The 19,527-nt window shown below is 35.8% G+C and overlaps 1 protein-coding gene and 1 long non-coding RNA gene across 6 annotated transcripts in view; one reads left to right on the top strand and one right to left on the bottom strand.

The window, feature by feature from the left end:
• The window catches only part of HDAC9 (histone deacetylase 9), a 911,202-nt gene that overhangs the window by 708,159 nt on the left and 183,516 nt on the right, over positions 1-19,527 (bottom strand). Inside the window, exon 1 of one of the 5 annotated variants that reach the window (XM_038557036.1) lies at positions 12,745-12,822. The exons of 3 other annotated variants lie outside the window; for them this stretch is intronic. In XM_038557036.1, coding sequence (XP_038412964.1) covers positions 12,745-12,760 — 16 coding nt within the window. In that variant the 5' untranslated portion in view covers positions 12,761-12,822. Of the gene's footprint in view, positions 1-2,257; positions 2,551-12,744; positions 12,823-19,527 lie in introns of those variants that run through there. One more of the 5 variants, XM_038557037.1, reaches the window with a different exon arrangement.
• LOC111098784 overlaps positions 506-19,527 on the top strand; it is a 45,002-nt gene continuing 25,980 nt past the window's right edge. The window contains exons 1-2 of the long non-coding RNA XR_005369513.1: positions 506-640; positions 15,609-15,828. This is a non-coding gene — a long non-coding RNA (uncharacterized LOC111098784). The remainder of the gene's footprint in view (positions 641-15,608; positions 15,829-19,527) is intronic.

Genomic DNA, 19,527 nt, shown 5'->3' with positions numbered 1-19,527 from the left:
GTATTCTAGGTGCCTTAATTCAAACAAGTAATTCCTGAGTACTCATTATGCCACAAACACTGTGCATTACTGGAGACCAGACACTGTTATGTCTTCTAGAAGGTTGGGTTCAACTTGTACATAAATTATTTAATTTTACATTCACTACCACCCTACAAAGTAGACATCACAAATGAGAAACCAGACTCAGAAATGTAGTCAATTTGCAAATGTTGCTCACTAGTTAATGGTATGTTAAAATCCAATCCTCTTGGCTCCAAGACCAATGTCCTTTCCATAATATCCTAATTCCTAACTCCAACCATATCACATGTCTTAGCAATGATTTAACCAAAAAAGAACATATCACACACCTAATATCATTATCTGAAGATTTTCTCATTTTCTGACTGAAATGATGCATAAAAACTACATATGCCAAGTGAGTCCCCACTGGAGCCATGATTAGAGAACTGTGCACATGGGCATACGTCACAAGTGGCAATTATGTGCATAAAATCAGCAGCACTGACCCAAGAGTGTAAACAAACAAGCAGACTGGGGAGTATTATTAATCACATGCACACTGTCTACTTAATTGCAACTTGGACTCCTAAAAGTTAGAAGAGAAATTTCCACTTAAGGAAATTTCCAATTGATGGTAAGACCTCTGTTTTCAATATCTGAGTATTTTAGATAAACATATGACAATACATATGATTTCAAAAGCAGCAGTCACTAAATATTTTTTTTCACTAAATATTTAAATAAATTGTCACATATATAAGCAAAAAACACTATGATTTATACAAAATCCACTTTCTTTTATATTAAATTTTGTAGTAGATGAGAAGGAATAGGGAAACAGAAGTGTGTTAAGACCTTACCATCTGAGAACATCTAAATAACAAGATAGACCTTTTCCTTTTGCATCATTCAATCACCCTCATTATTAAACATAAGTGTCTACTTGGGAAATAGGAGTAGGGGCTGGCACTCCTCACGGGAGGGCAGGTTTATTTTGACCTCTTTGTTGCATTAAGTTACAAGTTAAGATATAGGGTGATACATTCTATATCCATGTTTGTTGTTGTATATTTTATATGTAAATTCATATGTAAATTTACACATTCAAATACAGCAGAAGTCAAAGTTTTGGTCTCTTTCTACATTTAAATGCTTAGATAGTAATATGAAAAGAAAGTATTAAGTTGTTTACTATTCCCAGTGGGATACTAAACGAAAACTAAATAAGTCTCCAGTACAAAATAGAGGATTAAATCAATTTATACAAGAAAAACTATGTGTCTAGATTGCTTTTTGCTGTAACCACATTTAGTGTAAATTTAAAATAAAGACAACTTTGTGTTATGAAATTTAATTTCAACTTACCATACTTAAATTAACTTGTTCCATCTGAGAATATAGATATTATATCTTCAAATCACTTCCACAATAGCCCACACTATTATCTTAAAATGTAATTGATACCTATATTGAGAAGCTGGAAAGTTCCAATTGAAGGACTTAACTTGAAGGAATATTCTTTTAAGCAATTTTACACAAAATGAGTATTATTTGGTCATCCAAATGTATATGCAATAAACATTTTCTTTTTAAAAATTGCAGTACAGGAAAAAGCGGTTTTACCTAAAGAACAAAAATGTTTGCATTTCTTCAGTTTTAAAGCAACAAATTAATTTCTAACTCTACTTTTTCAGCATGGTTCTTGAAGAATTGTGTCTTTATTAACTAGAATCCATGACTTCAGAATTTTCAAGCAATTTCATAAACATTAATAAAATTCTTGCCCCTAAAAGTATTTCTCATCAATTACATATCTGAAATCATATTTGTCTTCCAAAACATATAAGAATTTTTTTTTCTAGCAAGCACAGATAAGACTGTGCCTAGCTTTAATACAACCTACCTGTTTACTTGGAATAGTTTGTTTTGAATACAGCTTAAGAACTTTAACATTTATATTTATTAGGATATTTAAGATATTTGCAAACTGAAAAACAATTTTTTCTTGTGGCATGCCTCTTATTTTGATTTTAAAAAACACATATAATGAATATATTGCTTTATCATCTTTTTTCCAGCCTAGCATACAGAAAATATTGTGTATGTTATTACATATTCTTTTGCAGTGGCTTACACAACCTTCTTTTAAAACATCCTTTGGTTCTCTTGTGTTTTTTCATTAAAGTATTGGTAAGTCAAAGGAAACCTGATTATTTATAGAAGTATGCCACCCGTTAAATTCGGATCTTACCTTGACATTCCATCTGGAGAGACACAGCTCTGAAGAGGAAGAAGACTTGACTTTAAGGGTGGTGATATCTGAGTTCCTGGGAAGTTACTTAATATCTCCTGGGACCTAAAGTATTTCATTGGCAAAAGTCTAGATAATAAAGAATATCTTACTTGTCAAGAGAGTCTCTTGAGAAGCCTTCAAAATTTAACGTCTATGACTAAAATATGCAGCTCACTGGCATCAAGCAGGAGAGAAGTGTTTGCTAAGGTGAAGGTGAATGGGGAGGGCTTCCTCTGCAGTTTCACTCTCCATCGTAGAGCCCCGGATGACTGATCCTGGAGACTTTCCTTTACAACAGGCCAAGCATATTTTTCAACCAAGTAGGAGTTTATTCCTGCCTTCTTGAGCTGGCACCAGCCCATTTTTCAAATTGTGTCAAGCCATGCATTTTATTCAGTGACAACCTTTCTTTCTCTAAACCTCTCAAGATGAACAAACACTTTTTTTTCCTGACTGTAAAAAATCAAATTATGTCACCTAATTTCAAGGAAAAGATATGCAATGGCAGCTAGACCAAAAACACCATTTGTATGCAAAGAGAGTTAAAATACTGGAAAAGTACCCTTGCCAGTAGAGTGTGGTATCATTAAACACAGAACTAAATTTGAAGCAGAAGTAGTAGAAAAAAATATATCTTGAAATGTGATAGGGTCCATTACGCTTCTTGATGAGATTACTTGCCTCTCCAATACATTACCCAAAGGCGCTTACAAAACTGAGGGAATATATTACATTGGAATTATCAGGACTTTCTAAGTAGGTCAAATTTTGAAGCAAAAAAATGCTTCAAATTTTATGCAGTGTTACAAAAAAAAAATCTTAGGAACTGTACAACGAAGGTGCTAATCACTTTTTAAAGTAAATTTTTTTAAAGCCTCTTACTTTTGCATAAACATTAAATGTATCACTTTAAAATGCAGAGTCACACACCTGAGGCTGTTCTTTCACTGTCATCTTAATTCAGTTTTTAATAATAAACTGAATTTTAATTATATAAATATCTTTATTCATTTGAAAATCTAGAAAAGTTTGGCTCTAGAAAAGTTCAAAATCTAACTCATCGTTTTGAACCGAACAGATTCAGTCCTGACCATAAATACAAAATATTTTTCCCTCTTTCTTACTGGGTTTTCATTCATAGTGTTAATTACACAACAGAGTTTTGGAATAACGTTTTTAACAAAATTTTGGTTTTCTTTTAGGTAATCCTAAAATAGCAGGTTTACTATTTGTGTAACTTTCATATAGGAATATTGAAACATCTAGCAGCTGCAGCATATGCCAAGTACCCATCAATATGATTACATAAAAAATGACTTAAGAACCGATTTAATTAATTCAAGTAAAAGTTGAATTTAAAAAAATGCTAACTGCTTTAAAAGTAAAAATTTCTTTTCAAAATCATTTCAAGTGGGGTGCCTGGGTGGCTTGGTCGGTTAAGCAACCCACTCTTGGTTTTGGCTCAGGTCATGATAGGAGATTGAGCCTCCAGTTGAGTGGGCTTCAGCTCTGTCTTCTGGGGATTCTCTCACTGTCTCTCTTCCTTTGCCCCTTCCCTTACTCATGCACATACGTGCTCCACCACTCTTTCTTCTCTTTCTCTCTCTCTCTAAAAATAAACAAATGAATTTAAAAAAAAATTATCTCAAGTAAGAAAAACATAAAAATATAGATCTTTTAATTTCTAATGTTATATTGACAAAAGTTAGATAAACATGGACCAAAAAAAGTACTTTTGAAAATAAATAATACTAACAATAGACCTGTCTGACTTAATCTGCCCTGACATCTGAATAGTCCACCATTAAGCACCACTTTAGTTGAAAGCCATGAAGCCCCCAGTGAAGATAGCATCTGGGAGTGAATACATTATGCCAATAATAGCGTATTGTGAATTACTGTGAATAATACAGACTTAGCACATTAGCATCAGTAACTAGCAGGCCTCTGAGAAGAGAGAATGTAGAACTCTAACATTTAAATTTTATGTGAGGGAGGAAAGAAAAGTGAAGTGCCTCTGGTTTAGGCCCTAACAGGTAGAAAGAGGGTTCGTGAAGATTAAAGGACAGAAAAGCTTTAAGGCAGAGAAAATGTTTTTAGATAATTTTTACACATTAAGATCACTTTTTATTTTGAAGACTAGGAAATTTAGGATCAAAGAAACTAACAAAAAAAGGGAAATGGTGAACGGCAGCCCTAGAAACAAACTTTGCTGATGTCACAAGCTACCTAGCAGCACTGATACCACTTCTGGTTTTTTGGATAATTACACTCTCAATCAGAACTAGAAAATTGTTCCAAGTCATATTAACATTACAAATCAAACTATTTCATATTTATTGTCATAAGAATCCAATCTAGTTTTGAATGTTAATCCACTACAATAATGCATGTTGTAAAGACTGAGGAAGCATATGGAATAGAAATATATGGAGAGAAGATTTTAAAATAAAAACGAACAAAAAGCAACAGGAAAAGTTCATGATTTTTTTTCTTAATCCCCTTAATCCCGCCGTTATTGTGGGCATTCCTCAAACTCCATCTCTCTTTTGTCCCTACTTTTCTTACGTTCATGTGGCCTCCACTTACACACCATCCTGAAGACTCTCAGATATCCATCTCCAGTTCTGCCGTCTTGACAATGATTAATCCTTATCTCTCTCAGTGCCCTCAGAGAAACTCTTAGGTGACCTGGTGCCAGGGCCAACTGCAAGTCCAGATAATGAACACGGTACTTCACTCTTCCTGAAGGAAGGCACAGCATACAAAATCTATCTCCCTCTGTATATTCTTTGTCTTGTCTCCTGTGTGTCTGGTAAGAAAACCTCCATTGCATTACCGTGTTTAAAACACTGTCATTTTCATCTTAGGCTCAGCCTTTATCCCGGGATGCAGTCACAAGAGATGTCTACTCCTTTCTAATGATGGCACTGTCCTCACCACATGCCTACATTTCTCAGCCACTGAACTTGTTCTATTCCTTCACTTTTACCCAATCCATCCTAAAGGCGTATTTTTTTAATTGTGGTTTTAAAAAAAAAGCCACACAGCATAAGATCTACTCTCATAACAACTTTTAAGTGTAGTGTACAGTATTAGTAACTGTAACTACAATGTTGTACATCAACTCTCTAGAACTTTTTCATCTTGCCTGACTGATATTTTACACCCACTGAAGAGTAACTTCCCATTTTTTCCTCTCCCTGGTCCCTGGCGACGATCATTACTGCTTTCTTTCTGAGTTTGACATTTATAACTTGCATAAATGGATTCAAGCAGAATATGTCCTTCTGTAACTGGCTCATTTCCCTTAGCATAAGTTACTTGAGGGTAATCCATGTTGTAGCATATGACAGGATATACTTTCTTATGGCTAAATAATACTCCGCGGTATGTATGCCACATTTTCTCTATCCATTTGTCTGTTGATGGATATTTAGGTTGTTTCTACCTCTTGGCTACTGTGAATTGAATATTGCAATGAATACAGGACTGCTAACATTTCTTTAACATCCTGATTACAGGGATGCCTGGGTGGCTCAGTGGTTGAGCATCTGCCTTCAGCTCAGGGTATGATCCTGGAGACCCAGATCTGGTCCCACACTGGGCTCCCTACATGGAGCCTGCTTCTCCCTCTGCCTGTATCTTTGCCTCTTTCTCTCTGTGTGTCTCTCATGAATAAATAAAATATTTTTTTTTAAATCCTGATTTCAACTCTTTTGGATGTATATGAAGCACGACTGATGGATCATATCGTAGCTCTAGTTTTCATACTTGAGGAACCTCCATACTGTTTTCCATAGCAGCTGCACCATTTTGCATTCCCACCAACAGTGCATAGGAGCTCCAAATTCTCCATATCCTCACCAACACTTGTTACTCTGTTTGTTTTTTTTTTAAATGTCCACATAACAGCTGTGAGGTGATATATCATTGTTTTGACTTGTATTTCCCCAATAATTAGCAATAGCGAGCATCTTTTCGTACACCTGTTAGCCATCTGTACTGTCTTCTTTGGAGAAATAGCTATTCAAGCTCTTTGCCCATTTTAACTGGGTTATTTATTTATTTGTTTATTTTTGCCATCGAGTTGTAGGAGTTCCTTATATGTTTTGGATATTAACACCTTATAAGTAAAATACATGTTTCATTAATATTTTCTCCCATTCTATATGTTGACTTTTTTATTCTGTTGAGAGTTTTCTTTGCCGTACAAAACCTGTTTATTTCTGCTTTTGCTGCCTGTGCTTTTGGTGTCATATACAAGAAATCATTGCCAAGGCTAATGTTATGAACTTTTCCTCTTTATTTTTGCCTGGGAGTTTTATAGTTTAAGGTATTATACTTAAGTCTTTAATCCATTTTGAGTTCATTTTTGTGTATGGTATAAGATAATGGTCTAATGTCATACAAAGAGGCATTTAAAAAGCTCTAATTTTATATCTTATTAAGTATACATACATATGTAGTAAAACTTAAACACAAATTAAAGAATAAAAATTCAGAATTGTGTTTACCCTTCTGGGCGGGGGGGAGTTAAGGGAGGAGACAGTGCTGATGGCAGCTATATTACTTTCCTAAGTTGGTTATGCGTACCTAGTATTCCATTATATGTATAGACACACACACACACACACACACAATTTTATAATAAAATGAGAGTAAAAATGTTTATTTTTAAAGAGTAAAAAAAATCCCTATACTTTTTTGTTAAAAAAATACTTTTTTAAAAAAAATGAATCTAATACCTTTTAAATTTTTTTTAATTCCAAAACATCCCTGATACACATTTTAGCATAATAACTTAACTCTACTTAAAAGGTTCCAGCTCTGATGTAAAAAGTCTAACATCCATTGGGTGGAGCACTGCCCTCTATTTTTAACCATGTAGATAAAATTCTATTGACAATTAATTCTACAAAAACAATTCATACAAACTTTATTTTTATTTATTCACTTCTTTCTACCAAATCTCACAATGAAATAAAATTCAAAGATGACTTGCTACACAAACTTACTGAAAAAACAATGAACAAAGAGATCTCTATTCTCTGACAGAAAATCTCTAGTCAAGAACTATTATTGCCAGTGCCTGAAGGTGGGCACTTGATCAGGACTGCATCATGATCTATGACAAGGTTTCTCAACCTCAGCACTACTGTTATTTTGGGTCAAAGAACTCTTTGTTGTGTGAGGTTGTTCTGTCATTGTTGGATACTTAACAGCATCTCTGGCCTCTTCCCACTAGAAGCCAGTAGCACAGTAGTCTCCAGTTGTAATCTTCAAAAAGGTCTCCAGTCATTGCTAAAGGATAAAACCGCCCCCCAGTTGAAAACCACTGCCCTTTGTGAATGACACACCCTAGAGAGAGGTGCACTCAGCAACAGCACCCAGAAGCCTTGACAATGGAAATACAAATTATGAACAAAGTGCTAAGTTAAGCAATTTACACATTAGGGGAAATAAATTTATATCAGTATAAATAATGTATTATTATTTCCTTGAATACTATATAGCTACATGAAGATAAAATAAGGAAGGGCACCTGGGTGGCTCAGTCAGTTAAGCATCTGCCTTGAGCTCAAGTCATGATCCCAGGGTCCTGGAATCAAGCCCTGGCATCATTGGGCTCTCTGCTCAGTGGGGAGTCTGCTTTTCCCTCTCCCTTTCCCCTCCCCCATTCTTATACACTCTCTCTCTCTCTTTCAAATCAGTTGCCTCCCTGATGTACTCCCTTCAAAGTTCCAAAAGCATTTCAGTTGAGATGTTCAAAGCCTGCTCATCTTCCAGTTTGCCCCATTTTCATATATGACATCTCCCTGGATCCAGCTGCTCATGCCATAGGATCAGAAGTGACATTTTCCTCATCCTTATTTTCACGTCTAATTGTTTATCAATTCCTATTTATTACACTGGATCTCTCAGTTCAGTCCACTGCCTTCAACCCTACTGGTACTACCTACTGCAAGCTACCATCATTTCTGGACTGGGCTACTTACTTTAAGAGTTTTCTAACCATTAAAAAAAAAAAAAAAAGAGTTTTCTAACCTGTTTCTTTTTTTATTTTTAAATATTTTATTTATTTATTCATGCGAGACACAGGAAGAGAAACAGAGACACAGGCAGAGGGAGGAGAAGCAGGCCTCATGCAAGGAGCCCAATGTGGGACTCCATCCCAGGAATCTGGGATTGCGCCCTGAGTCAAAGGCAGACACTCAACTGCTGAGCCACACAGGCATCCCTCTAACCTGTTTCTATGTCTACTCTTGATTCTTGAGATCCTCTCCATTTTTTAACTAATTTAAAAATAGTATTCAGATCATGCAACTTCCAGTGTAAGCTTTCAGTCACTTCTGATTGGACTTAATATGCAACTCCCTACCATGACCTACTTGACTCTGTTGCTTGGACACCTCCAAGTGATTTTTCCCTTTTACATGTTTCAACTATGCTGGCCTTTACTCTCTTTCTCAGAGAAGCCAAACTTCTTACCACTTGGCACATGCAGTTCCCTGTGACTTAGAAGGATCTTTCTGTCATTCAGGCACATCTTAAAGTGAGCATCCTTTGATAGAGACTTCCCCTGATCCCTCAAACTATAAATGACATGCTATATAAATTTTTAACATGTATCCTATCATACAACTCATATAAAACCCTTATGAGCTTGATATCATTTTACAGATAAAGAAATTGAGGCTTAGGGAGGTTAGTAAGATTTCCAAATCACAAAGTAACAGAACTTGAGCCATGGCTCTCTAATCTCGGAGCTTGGTCTCTTATATACCAACCTTTCACAGTGTAGTTAGACCAAAGATGGTAGGATATGTTTTATGAACTACAGCTTCACTCACTTCATAAAATTTTGTTCACCCACTAGTCTGCAAGCATTCTGAGGGTAGAAGCTGTGATTATGACCTCTAAATCTCCAAGGCATGTGATACTAAAAAATCTGTGATGAAAGGATCTAAAGAATAACAACAACAAAGACAGAGAGAGAGAGAGAGAGAGAGAAAGAAACACTTAAGGAAAAATAAATGCTTTTTTTGTTCAGGATTTTTAACAAAATAGGGGATCCCTGGGTGGGTCAGCGGTTTAGCGCCTGTCTTTGGCCCAGGGCGGGATCCTGGAGCCCCAGGATCGAGTCCCACATCGGGCTGCCAGCATGGAGCCTGTCTCTCTCTCTGCCTGTGTCTCTGCCTCTCTCTCTCTCTATGTCTATCATAAATAAATAAAATATTAAAAAAAAAGATTTTAACAAAATATTTAATCCCCAAAACAGCAGTGACATAAAAGCAATGACAAATATTAAAGGTTAGGACAGAAAAAGTCGATAAGGAAGCACGAGCACGTTGGTGTTCAGTCACCAGTGGGGGTGACCAAAGCCATCAGAAATTACATCAGTGCGTAAAGAAGGTGACCATGACAAGCAAAATGGCACTTCTGCATTGGTCTCTAACCACAGACAGATATGAAAATTTCCAATGAATCCTTTACAAGTTATGAGTGAGGTGTTCTTATGAGATGAAGACATTGGAGAAAAGAAAACACAGGTACGGAACAATTCTGCAAAAAAATGGTTTGTAGTCACCAGTACTAACTAGCCTCCTTGGTTTCTCAAAAATTTAAGAATCCAAGGATGCTTTCTATGATCTTTCCAACTTTACTCCCTCCCCCACCAGCAGTGTCAACTTCATTCATCTCCTATTTTCTCTGCCAAAAGACAGCAGGATTTGGAATTTCTTCCAATGTTTTTATAAGTAAAGGTTGGTGGATCCTATCAAGGTGACAAAAGTTCTGTAGCCAATGAAGGAAAAATAAAGATGAAAGATTGCTGAATCTACCCGATTGTCTGATAAGTCAATTATTTTATATCTGATATTTTCATTTTTAGCTGGAAATTCCAGACAGCATCCCTTTCAGTAAAGGAAAATTTTTTTAAAAACTATTACTCCACTGGAGGAAAAAAAAAAAAATTCTCCAAAGTTGTGAAATTAACCTCTTCCTTCATTCACACATTTGGTTCTATTTTTACAGTTGTACCAGAAGTCTAAAAGAAAAAGCACTGAAAGTCAATCTCAGGTTTCTAAAATGTCTGACTGTGCATGACCCAGTTCTCTTCAGCACCTCCCGGAAGATTCAGCCAATTTTTATTTCGGCAGTGCATCAGTGTTTATCATTTGTTTTACAACAGTGCTGCATGTTCTTGAAAATTGACGCAGATGAATTTCACCCATCGTTTACAAAAACTCAAGAGAGACAAATGGCCTTAAAAACTAAATTCGCCACTGAGGCATGGTTAATTTACTAAAACAGCATTTCTTTTTTTCCCTCTCAGTTCAATATTTACTTCCTTACAGTGGTAACTCCATCCCCACCCCCACCAATTTGTCAAGATCTGACAAATTTCCAGCTTATAATTAGGCATTATGAAAATTCACTGTGGGAAATCTATTGCTAGACAAAAGCTTTTCCATTCAGTTTGCTTTAAAGGAACACTGATGACTTTCACCTTGGGAAGAATGCTAAGAGCAAAATCATGGATGCATTTTTGACCGCATATGTATGAATAAACTGACTTCTTAGGGACAAATACTCTAAGAAGTGATTAAGTCAGACACACCTAGAACAAAATCCTGGCTGTCTCTTATTTGCTGGGTAATCAAAGGCAGTTTGCTTCATCCCTCATCCCTGCCTCAGTTTCCCTATCTATAAAGTGAGAACACAGTAACCCTAAGTGTCATATAGGGATACTAAGGGTATTAAATGAAAAAAAACTATGCAGTACAGTGTCAGGCACATAGTAAATGCTTAGTCAATCGCAGTCATTGGCATTTTTACTAATAACAGAGAAAAAGTACAGAGTAGAGAAGGTCCTTGCCTCCCTACTTGCTGTCATCTTCAGAATTTCACCATCCTCATTATTAATGAAAAAAGTGTCTAGGCAGCTTGCAGACCTGGAAGGCCAGAGCAAGCCTACAAAGTTCTGTCTCTGAGAGACAGAACAAGAGTTCAGATGTCAGGTGGTCTCCCAGGACTAGAAGCCATGCTGCGTAGGCCCAATGGCAATATACCCCTTTCTTAGGGATGAGAGGAGCCCATGACTCTCCCCTCAAATTACTTCTCCTTGCTCTGTGAGGGGAGGCAAATTTCTAATCCCCCATCCTCAAAGCAAGAGGATGGCAAGACAAGCTCTGATACTCTTTTCAGAGAGAATTATTTTGGAGCTGGTCGGGAAGAGCAAGAGCTGGGAGTTTTCAGGAGCCCAAGAGCAAGTAAGATGTCTCCAGGGACACTTTTCCTGGCCTCATATCATCAAATAATCAAAAGAAAACAATGGTCAGAAAACAATCAAGTATGCTCAGACACATGTTTGGCTTTCTGTCTGAACAGAGCTCATCCCTCCTCTCACTCTAATCATTTCAGCAAACAGTTGTGAAGCTAACATACAGTGAACACTCTCTGTTCTCAGCTCTTTGCCAAGTCTTTCCACATGCACAGATGGTCTCATTGTCTCCTATCCTCAAAAAAATCAATGCTATAGTTTATCTTCATTTTTCAGGTGAGAAACCGAGGTATAGAAAGACTAGGAAACCCTCAAAAACACTGCATTGCATGGAGCCAAAATTTGACCCCAAGCAGTCTAGCTCCAGAGTATACAATCTTCACTAATCTTCTAATTCCACTGGCCAAACAACTGGAAAGTTGGTCTTGCTTTCTCTGACTCAGGATTCAATTTTCTGTAATGATATTTCTCTAAAACTTGTATTACTAAACAGATAGGAACCGTGAGGAGATTCTAGGCCTCTTTCATTTAATGTTCAGAATTGGCACACTTAAAATATTGCAAGCCTACTAGAATAGAGTGGGGAGATTGTCACAGAGGTGTGGATGAAACAGCCTGGATCCTGAGTCCCTCAGTCTGGAAGCTGTTTGACAGTGCATGGGCAATCTATGCACTGTGCACTCTACTTCTGCTTGTATTTGAGATTTTCCATAATAAAAAGATAAAAACCAAGAGGAACTTAAACTACAAGCAAGATAGCTGAAGACCTTAAGCCATTTCAGGATCGAGAGGAACATTTGGTTCAGTGACTCAATGTCTCTACTGATAATTACAAAGTCTAGAGTACAAGAACTAAGGGTGCAGGAACTTATTTATCAAAAATTATACTAGTACAAGAATCCTCCCCCATGAGCATTTTACTGTGATCTACATGGGGCAGTGAAGATATCCCAGGAGTTGAATCTTCTGCTCACTCTAACATTTGCTGTTCCTGGAGCTACTGCTGCTGATAGAAAAACCTTTTGCTTCCCTCCTCGTGGCAGGTTTATCTTTCCACAGCCTATAAACACTAAAGACTATTTGCATAGTCAAACTTAAAAATTTCCACATCTTTATCCCTTTTACAGTTTTCCTAAAAGATTAAAAGAAAGAAACTTACCCATTCTGTTGTACATTCCCCCTATGCCAAAGTGTGCTGTGGTTTCAAAAACTAGCCCAGTCCTTCTGAACTTTTCTGTATCCGTTATAATATTAAAGAGCCACAAGGAAGGGAAGTGGTTAGTCAACTTGCTAATTTTATCAGTCCCTCCCACTGGTTAAATAGTACCTGATGCTACAGACCCAAAATCAGTTTTCCAGCTCACTTCTCTGCTATAGCACAACTTGATGAAAACAATCTAACTTGAGGAGAAAGAGAGTGACAATATCTAGTTCGTAGGCATGAGAGACAGTTAATGAATGAACATTTTATTACTATTAATAAGAAGCCTAACAGACTACAGAAACCAGCGATTTTACAAAATGAGGAGGAGGAAGAGAGAGAATGTCTGTCAGCTCCATACTCTAAGCACAGTCTCAGCTGGGTGGGAAGGGGAGTGATTTTTAATGCAATCAGAGGACGTGTGGGAAGTAGCTGGTGGTTCATTTGTTGATAAATTTTCTGTCCTGGAATGAAGCCAGTTTACCGGATATAGAAACTTCCACAACTTGGGGCCCTGGCTCCGTTGATTCTCTTCCTCTGGAGTTTAGCAATTAAAATATAGGAACAAGTAGCAGACGTGTGCCTCTGGACGAGGGAAAATTTAATGTCCTCTAAAGAAGCTCTCAACTGTTTTCTAGTTGTAAATGTCTGTAGTAAATGAAAAGATAATATTGAACCTGAAGACAGATTTTAATGAAATAAAATAATTCTGACATGACAATCTAATTCCAAAAGGTTGCAATATACAAAACACTGTCACCCCAGAACTCTGTACCACAAAATTTCCTGAGTTATTTCAACGTGTGGCATTTGAATTAAATCTGGAGTACTCACTTTAAAGTGTATCCCATCATATCAGGAAAAATCAGATAAGGAAAGGAAAAACTTTGGAGAGCTATTGAATTTATTTTCCACTCCCATAAGTTTGTTTTCTAATTAGAGCTAAGAAAATGTACTAGACTGAAGTGAAGCACCAGTCATGCCTTGTTCTGAGATGCCAGCTACAATTTGCCTTGAAGAGAACAAATGCACAGTTCTAAGCCCTCAAGGTCATATCTTCATACATCTTTAAGAGGAGGAGTAAACAGCTAAAATCAACATTCACACCCTTGACTTTCTCAGTTACACCTGTAGCTTCTGTAGCTTCAAGGAAGGAAGAGGAAAAGACACAGAGCTCTAGAGCAAAAAGAAGGAAAGAAAAATGAAAAGGAATCATTTGTTCCTTCTCAAAAATTCACTGCAATATCCCTAGGCTTCTACATTCAGGTGAACCTCCTCAGCCTCTCCCAGAAATCCTACAGCATACTTCATCATCCTCTCAGTAGAGCCCTAGATTATTTCTATGTAATATCTTTCTAGAAGACTGTAAGCCTCTTCAGGACTTAGATACACTCATGATGCCTACCTAGAACATTAAGCTTATCAAACACAAAGCCCCACTTTTTAAAAAAGATTTTATTTATTTATTCATGTGAGACACACAGAGAGAGGCAGAGACACAGGCAGAGGGAGAAGCAGGCACAGTTGGGGAGCCCAATGCAAGTCTAGACCACCAGACCCCAGGACCACAATCTGAGCCAAAAGGCAGAAGCTCAATTGCTGAGCCACCCAGGCTTCCCAAAAGCCCCACTTTAAAATAAGTATTTCACAATGCTCTTTTGATAACCTAAACTGACACTTAGATTCTAAATCCAAATTCTATACAGTATATTTTTCAAGATTAATAAAGAGCTCCCACACATGAGTATTTACATGTCTCAGAAGTTCTCCAATGCTTTCCCTACTACCCAATGAGTAAAACCAAATTGAAGAGATGTAGCAAGAAGCCAGTCTTTACACGAAAGGTAGGCAAGTGAGAAACTGGACAATTGAGTGCACATGAAAATAAAATCTAGTGTTAAAACAAGAAACAATAAATCAGATTTATCAGCACATGAGAAAGTAAAAGGAAAGTAAGATTACCTGAAATGCAGATAACATGCTAAGGCAAATTCCAGACCAAAGATATAAAGAAAACATGAAAAATGATTAATATTCTCTTGCAGGAGCTGAGAATTATCCCTTCTTCATAAAAGACTTTAAAGGTGCATGAATTTCCCTTTTTTCAATACTGAACAAGGGAACTAGAAATGCACACTGATAACGTGCTGTGTGTGTAGGTTAAAATACCATAGGCCATGCTGCTGTGACATGATTTTCCAAACGGTGACCAATTCATCATTAAGCTTCTAATAACAAAATGTTAAATTATATGATAGTTGTAGTCATAGAAAATTCAGTGTACACTAAAATAGAATAAAATAGTTTTCATATGTGTAACAAATTTTGTTTTTAGGCTCAAATAATTATAAAAAGGTGTTTTACCCACTATCCAAAGAAATCATTGAAATTCATGACACAAGAAAAATTTTTCCAGGTGTAGCAATGTCCCTCACATTACAAAACCGTCACATCCATGAGACTGGCCCACTAAATACTAGAAGTAACCCCGGAACATTTGGGCATCCAGAAAACATTCCCACAATTTTCCAATCCTTGCCTTAGAGATCAGGACAGCCCCATTAAAAACCACTACCCTAGACAATCCACTATCCTTGGCAACCTTAGCTGCTTCAGGGGTCAGGCAGGAATGTCAAGAAGTGAAGGAAATCAGGGGGGGGATTATGTAAACGAAGAGCACATGCCTCAGCTAATATGGGCCACCATGGACTCTTACCCACCCTGACCTACAGATTATGAGCAGTGCAGAGTCTCCCATCTTTTAAGAGAAAATACATCTAGATTTCATTTTATTTTAAAGATTTTATTTATTTATTTGGCAGAGAGCAAGGGGAGTGCCAGACAGAGGAAGAAGGAGGCTCCCCACTGAGGAAGAAGCCAGATGCAGGATTCAATCTTAAAACCCTGGGATCATGACCTAAGCCAGAGGTGGATGCTGAACTGACTGAGCCACTCAGGAGCCTCTAGACCATCTAGATTTCTATATGAAATTTCACTTCAAAAGACTGGTAACACTCAGGATCATACACAATTGTTCTGCAGGTTAACATGATCTCTAACATGAACTATTTATTCAATTTAAAAAACATAGAAATTTAAAAAACATAGAAACATATATAAAATATATTATGTCAAGATACGATATTCAGTGTAACAAGCAGGTGACCAAGCACTTTTATCTCATTTTGTAAAAACAATTATATATGAATTATATAGGAACGACTCTGGAGTATCTACCAATATGTTAACCAGAATTCTCTACTGATATATATATGACTTCTTTTTTTTTTTTTTACTTTTCAGTACTTTTCAATTTTTCTAGCATGAACACATAAGGTTTTACAATAAGAAATAAGCCATAGTAAGTATATTTAGTTTTAAAACATTAGAGGATGGTAGCTATGAAAAGCTCTTTGAACACAGTCAGAAAGGACCACAGTTAAAATGTACAAACAAATGAAATTCCTCTCAAATACTAAACTCTGCCCCATGTCAAGCACTGGCTAATGACCAGGTATAAAAATTAAGCTGTCTGCAAATCAGAAGAATGTGCTCAAGTAACAGGATTCATTATCTTGTTCCAGATAATCAGACATTATTTTATCTCCCGTATTAGACAGCCAGAGCCCACACAGGCCAGGATCTAAGAGTGAACTCATGACAAAGAAAGCACTCAAATAACTCCATTAAAAAAGATCCAGGGCTTTAAAAAAGGAAAAAATAAAAATTTCCTATGAGCTAAATAATAATAATAATAATAATAATAATAATAATAATTAGTTAACCTTTAAAATGAAGGTGCCTTAATTTAATTACCTTTTTTCTATTTACAAAATTAATATTAGAAGCTGAGTCATGTTTGAATTCAATAAAATTATTTTACTGACTTCTTCTAAGGCTTAAGAAATACTTTATAAAACCCCTCTTCTTTATAAGGCAGTTTTATCCTTCAATCTGTTGAAGACTGGGACCATATTTTACTCCTATAAAAGCTTATTTTCTCCCAAATTAGAAACATTTCAAAGCTGATCCTCCTAGGAACCAAACACGACATGTTAGAAGAATAAGCTAAGATCTTGAAAAATCATACATAATAAGACTGTTTAAAATGCCCAGGTATACACACTAAAAATGCTGCAATCACTTTTGATGTTTTTGGAATTTATAAAAATGTACTACCAGACTATATAGAAAGGAACATTTAGAATCATAGAAATTGGTGTGGAAATGATGATACAATCTCTGGAGATGTTACTTTTTCTTGTTAGAGAGTACAGTCATGCCAGTGCTTACTTTGAAAGGAAAACCACCCTTTTTCCAGTCTTAAACTATATGCTGACTAGAGCTTCAGTCCCTAAATATGTTTTCAAGTTTATTCATTTCCATTCTGCAGAATCAGAAGATTATACAGTTTATGAACTAAAACTTTCCTTTCAGTTATGTCTTTCAATTTTGATGACAAAAGCAGATGTTTGCAGGTTTGAAAGTTGCTAGTTCAACACTGTTGGGGAACCCAGGGTAAATGCAACAAAATAACCAATTGCCCAGCTTCAAAGGTGATATGAAAATCTCATAAGAATAGTATCATGCAGTATGTCTTTCTGAAGAAAGCATCCCAGATGTAGTCTCTTTAAAATGCTTTAAGCATTTGACTAAATTTGTGGCTAAGGTGATTATTTTTAGCCAAGATCTTGCTTACTGACATATATTTAAACAAAATTTTTAAAACTGCCATTGAATACATTGCTGGGAAGGGTGTGTGTGTGTGTGTGTGTGTGTGTGTGTGTGTGTGCGTGTGCATAAAATATATATATATGTATATATATATATAGTAATATATATAACTAAGGAATATATATATATTCCTTAGTAAATATAACACATAGTATTTAACTTCACTAATAAATAAATGCAGATCATGAAATATTAACCTTTTTACTTTCAGTTGAGGCTAACATAACATGATGACGAGCATAAGACATAAAAAGTATTCTCATATATTACTGAGAAGAATGTAAATTGGTACACCTTTCCTGGAGAAAAAAATTGTCACAATTTATCAAGAATCTTTTTAAAGGCTCATGCTCTTTGAGAGTGACTCTGTTCCTAGGAATCATTTATAAAGAAAAAGAAAAAAAAAGATGTGAAATGGTGATTTATGTAAATGAATTTCCATTACACTATTTGTTTTTATTTTTTAATATTTTAAATGAATTTCGATTTGCCAACATATAGTATAACACCCAGTGCTCATCCCATCAAGTGCTCCCCTCAGTGCCCATCACTCAGTCACCCCATCTTCCCACCCACCTCCCCTTCCACTACCCCTTGTTTGTTTCCCAGAGTTAAAAGTCTTTCATGTTTTGTCACCCTCTCCAATTTTTCCCCCTCATTTTCCTTCCTTTCCCCTATAATCCCTTTCACTATTTCTTATATTCCCTACACTGTTATTTTAAATATTGTTGAACACCTGTAAATTGTCTATATGCCCAATATAAGGGCAATAATAAAAGAAATTATGGTATAATTACAAGACAGATTTTAATAAAACCTCTAAAAATCATGGTATTAAAATATTTAATGATGCTAAAAATTGTTTATAATACAATGTTAGGTAAAAAAGATGCATAAATATGGGTGTACTATGATCCATTTCTTGGAACACAAACATTCTCCATTTACAATCTTACACATAAAATGTATCCACATATTCAACAGAAAAAGACTAAAAGCCAAGAATATGAAGAATAATTCTCTCTGGGTGGTATAATTATAGATAAATTTTACATTCTTCTTTTTATCTTTTCTTTTTAACCAAGTTTTCTACTTTGAGTATCGGAAAATAAATATTTCATAAATCTGAAGACATCAAAAAATTGTGCAGTACCTTTCATGAATGTCAGAATCTTCTCCATTATCTCAGCACCCTTTACTTGGCTTTTGGCTTTAAAAGTATATTTTATTGTTACTTTGGCTTTGTGGATTTCTCATTTTATTCCTTGATAAAGTGAAGCTTGCCTGCCAACTCAGATGATTTAGGGTGAAATCAACTTTATGTTAATGTGTTACGTTATGTTAATGTATCAGCCAGTCATCTTAGTTACTCCACAAGATTCCATTACTCTTAAAAACAGACTGCTAAAATCTACATCCAATTTATTGCAAAATGAATAAGCAAACTTTTATGTAGGGCAATAGTTAACAGTGAGTGTTGAATTTAAATCAAGTGAATGAGAAAATTGTCTTTAGTCTCCATAATATCAAACACTTGAAAATTTTAACTCGCTTAATTATCTCAACAATCTTGAGAGTTAAGTTTTCTTCCATCGACTTTACAGATGAGATAAGTTTCCCAAACACCGGGTAAATTGACCAAGGTCTCATATTTGGTAAATGGAGGAACACAACTGACTACAGATAATTCTGACCACAAAACCAATGTCTTCCATATAAAAAGAAGGTTATTGCTGTTTTTTTTTAATCCAAATAGTTTACCTGAGGTGGTCTTAAAATTACAGACAACTTAAAAAAATCTTTAAAGACTATGAAATAAATTAGATTCCAAATGAGAACAAAACACATTTTTCTCCTCTGTGGTTACTATGATGGAAGATGAAATAACTAACAGAACTGGAAAACACACACTCACACACACAGACACACACACACACAATTGAATATATAATTGAGGTCATGTTTTCTGAGTCAAAAATCAGAACACATGACACAGAAATGGTCTGA

The sequence above is a fragment of the Canis lupus genome, chromosome 14 (genome assembly GCF_011100685.1).
Source record: "Canis lupus familiaris isolate Mischka breed German Shepherd chromosome 14, alternate assembly UU_Cfam_GSD_1.0, whole genome shotgun sequence".
Lineage (NCBI taxonomy): Eukaryota > Metazoa > Chordata > Mammalia > Carnivora > Canidae > Canis > Canis lupus.
The sequence above is the reverse complement of the archived record's forward strand: the minus strand, read 5'-3'. Positions and strand labels throughout refer to the sequence as shown.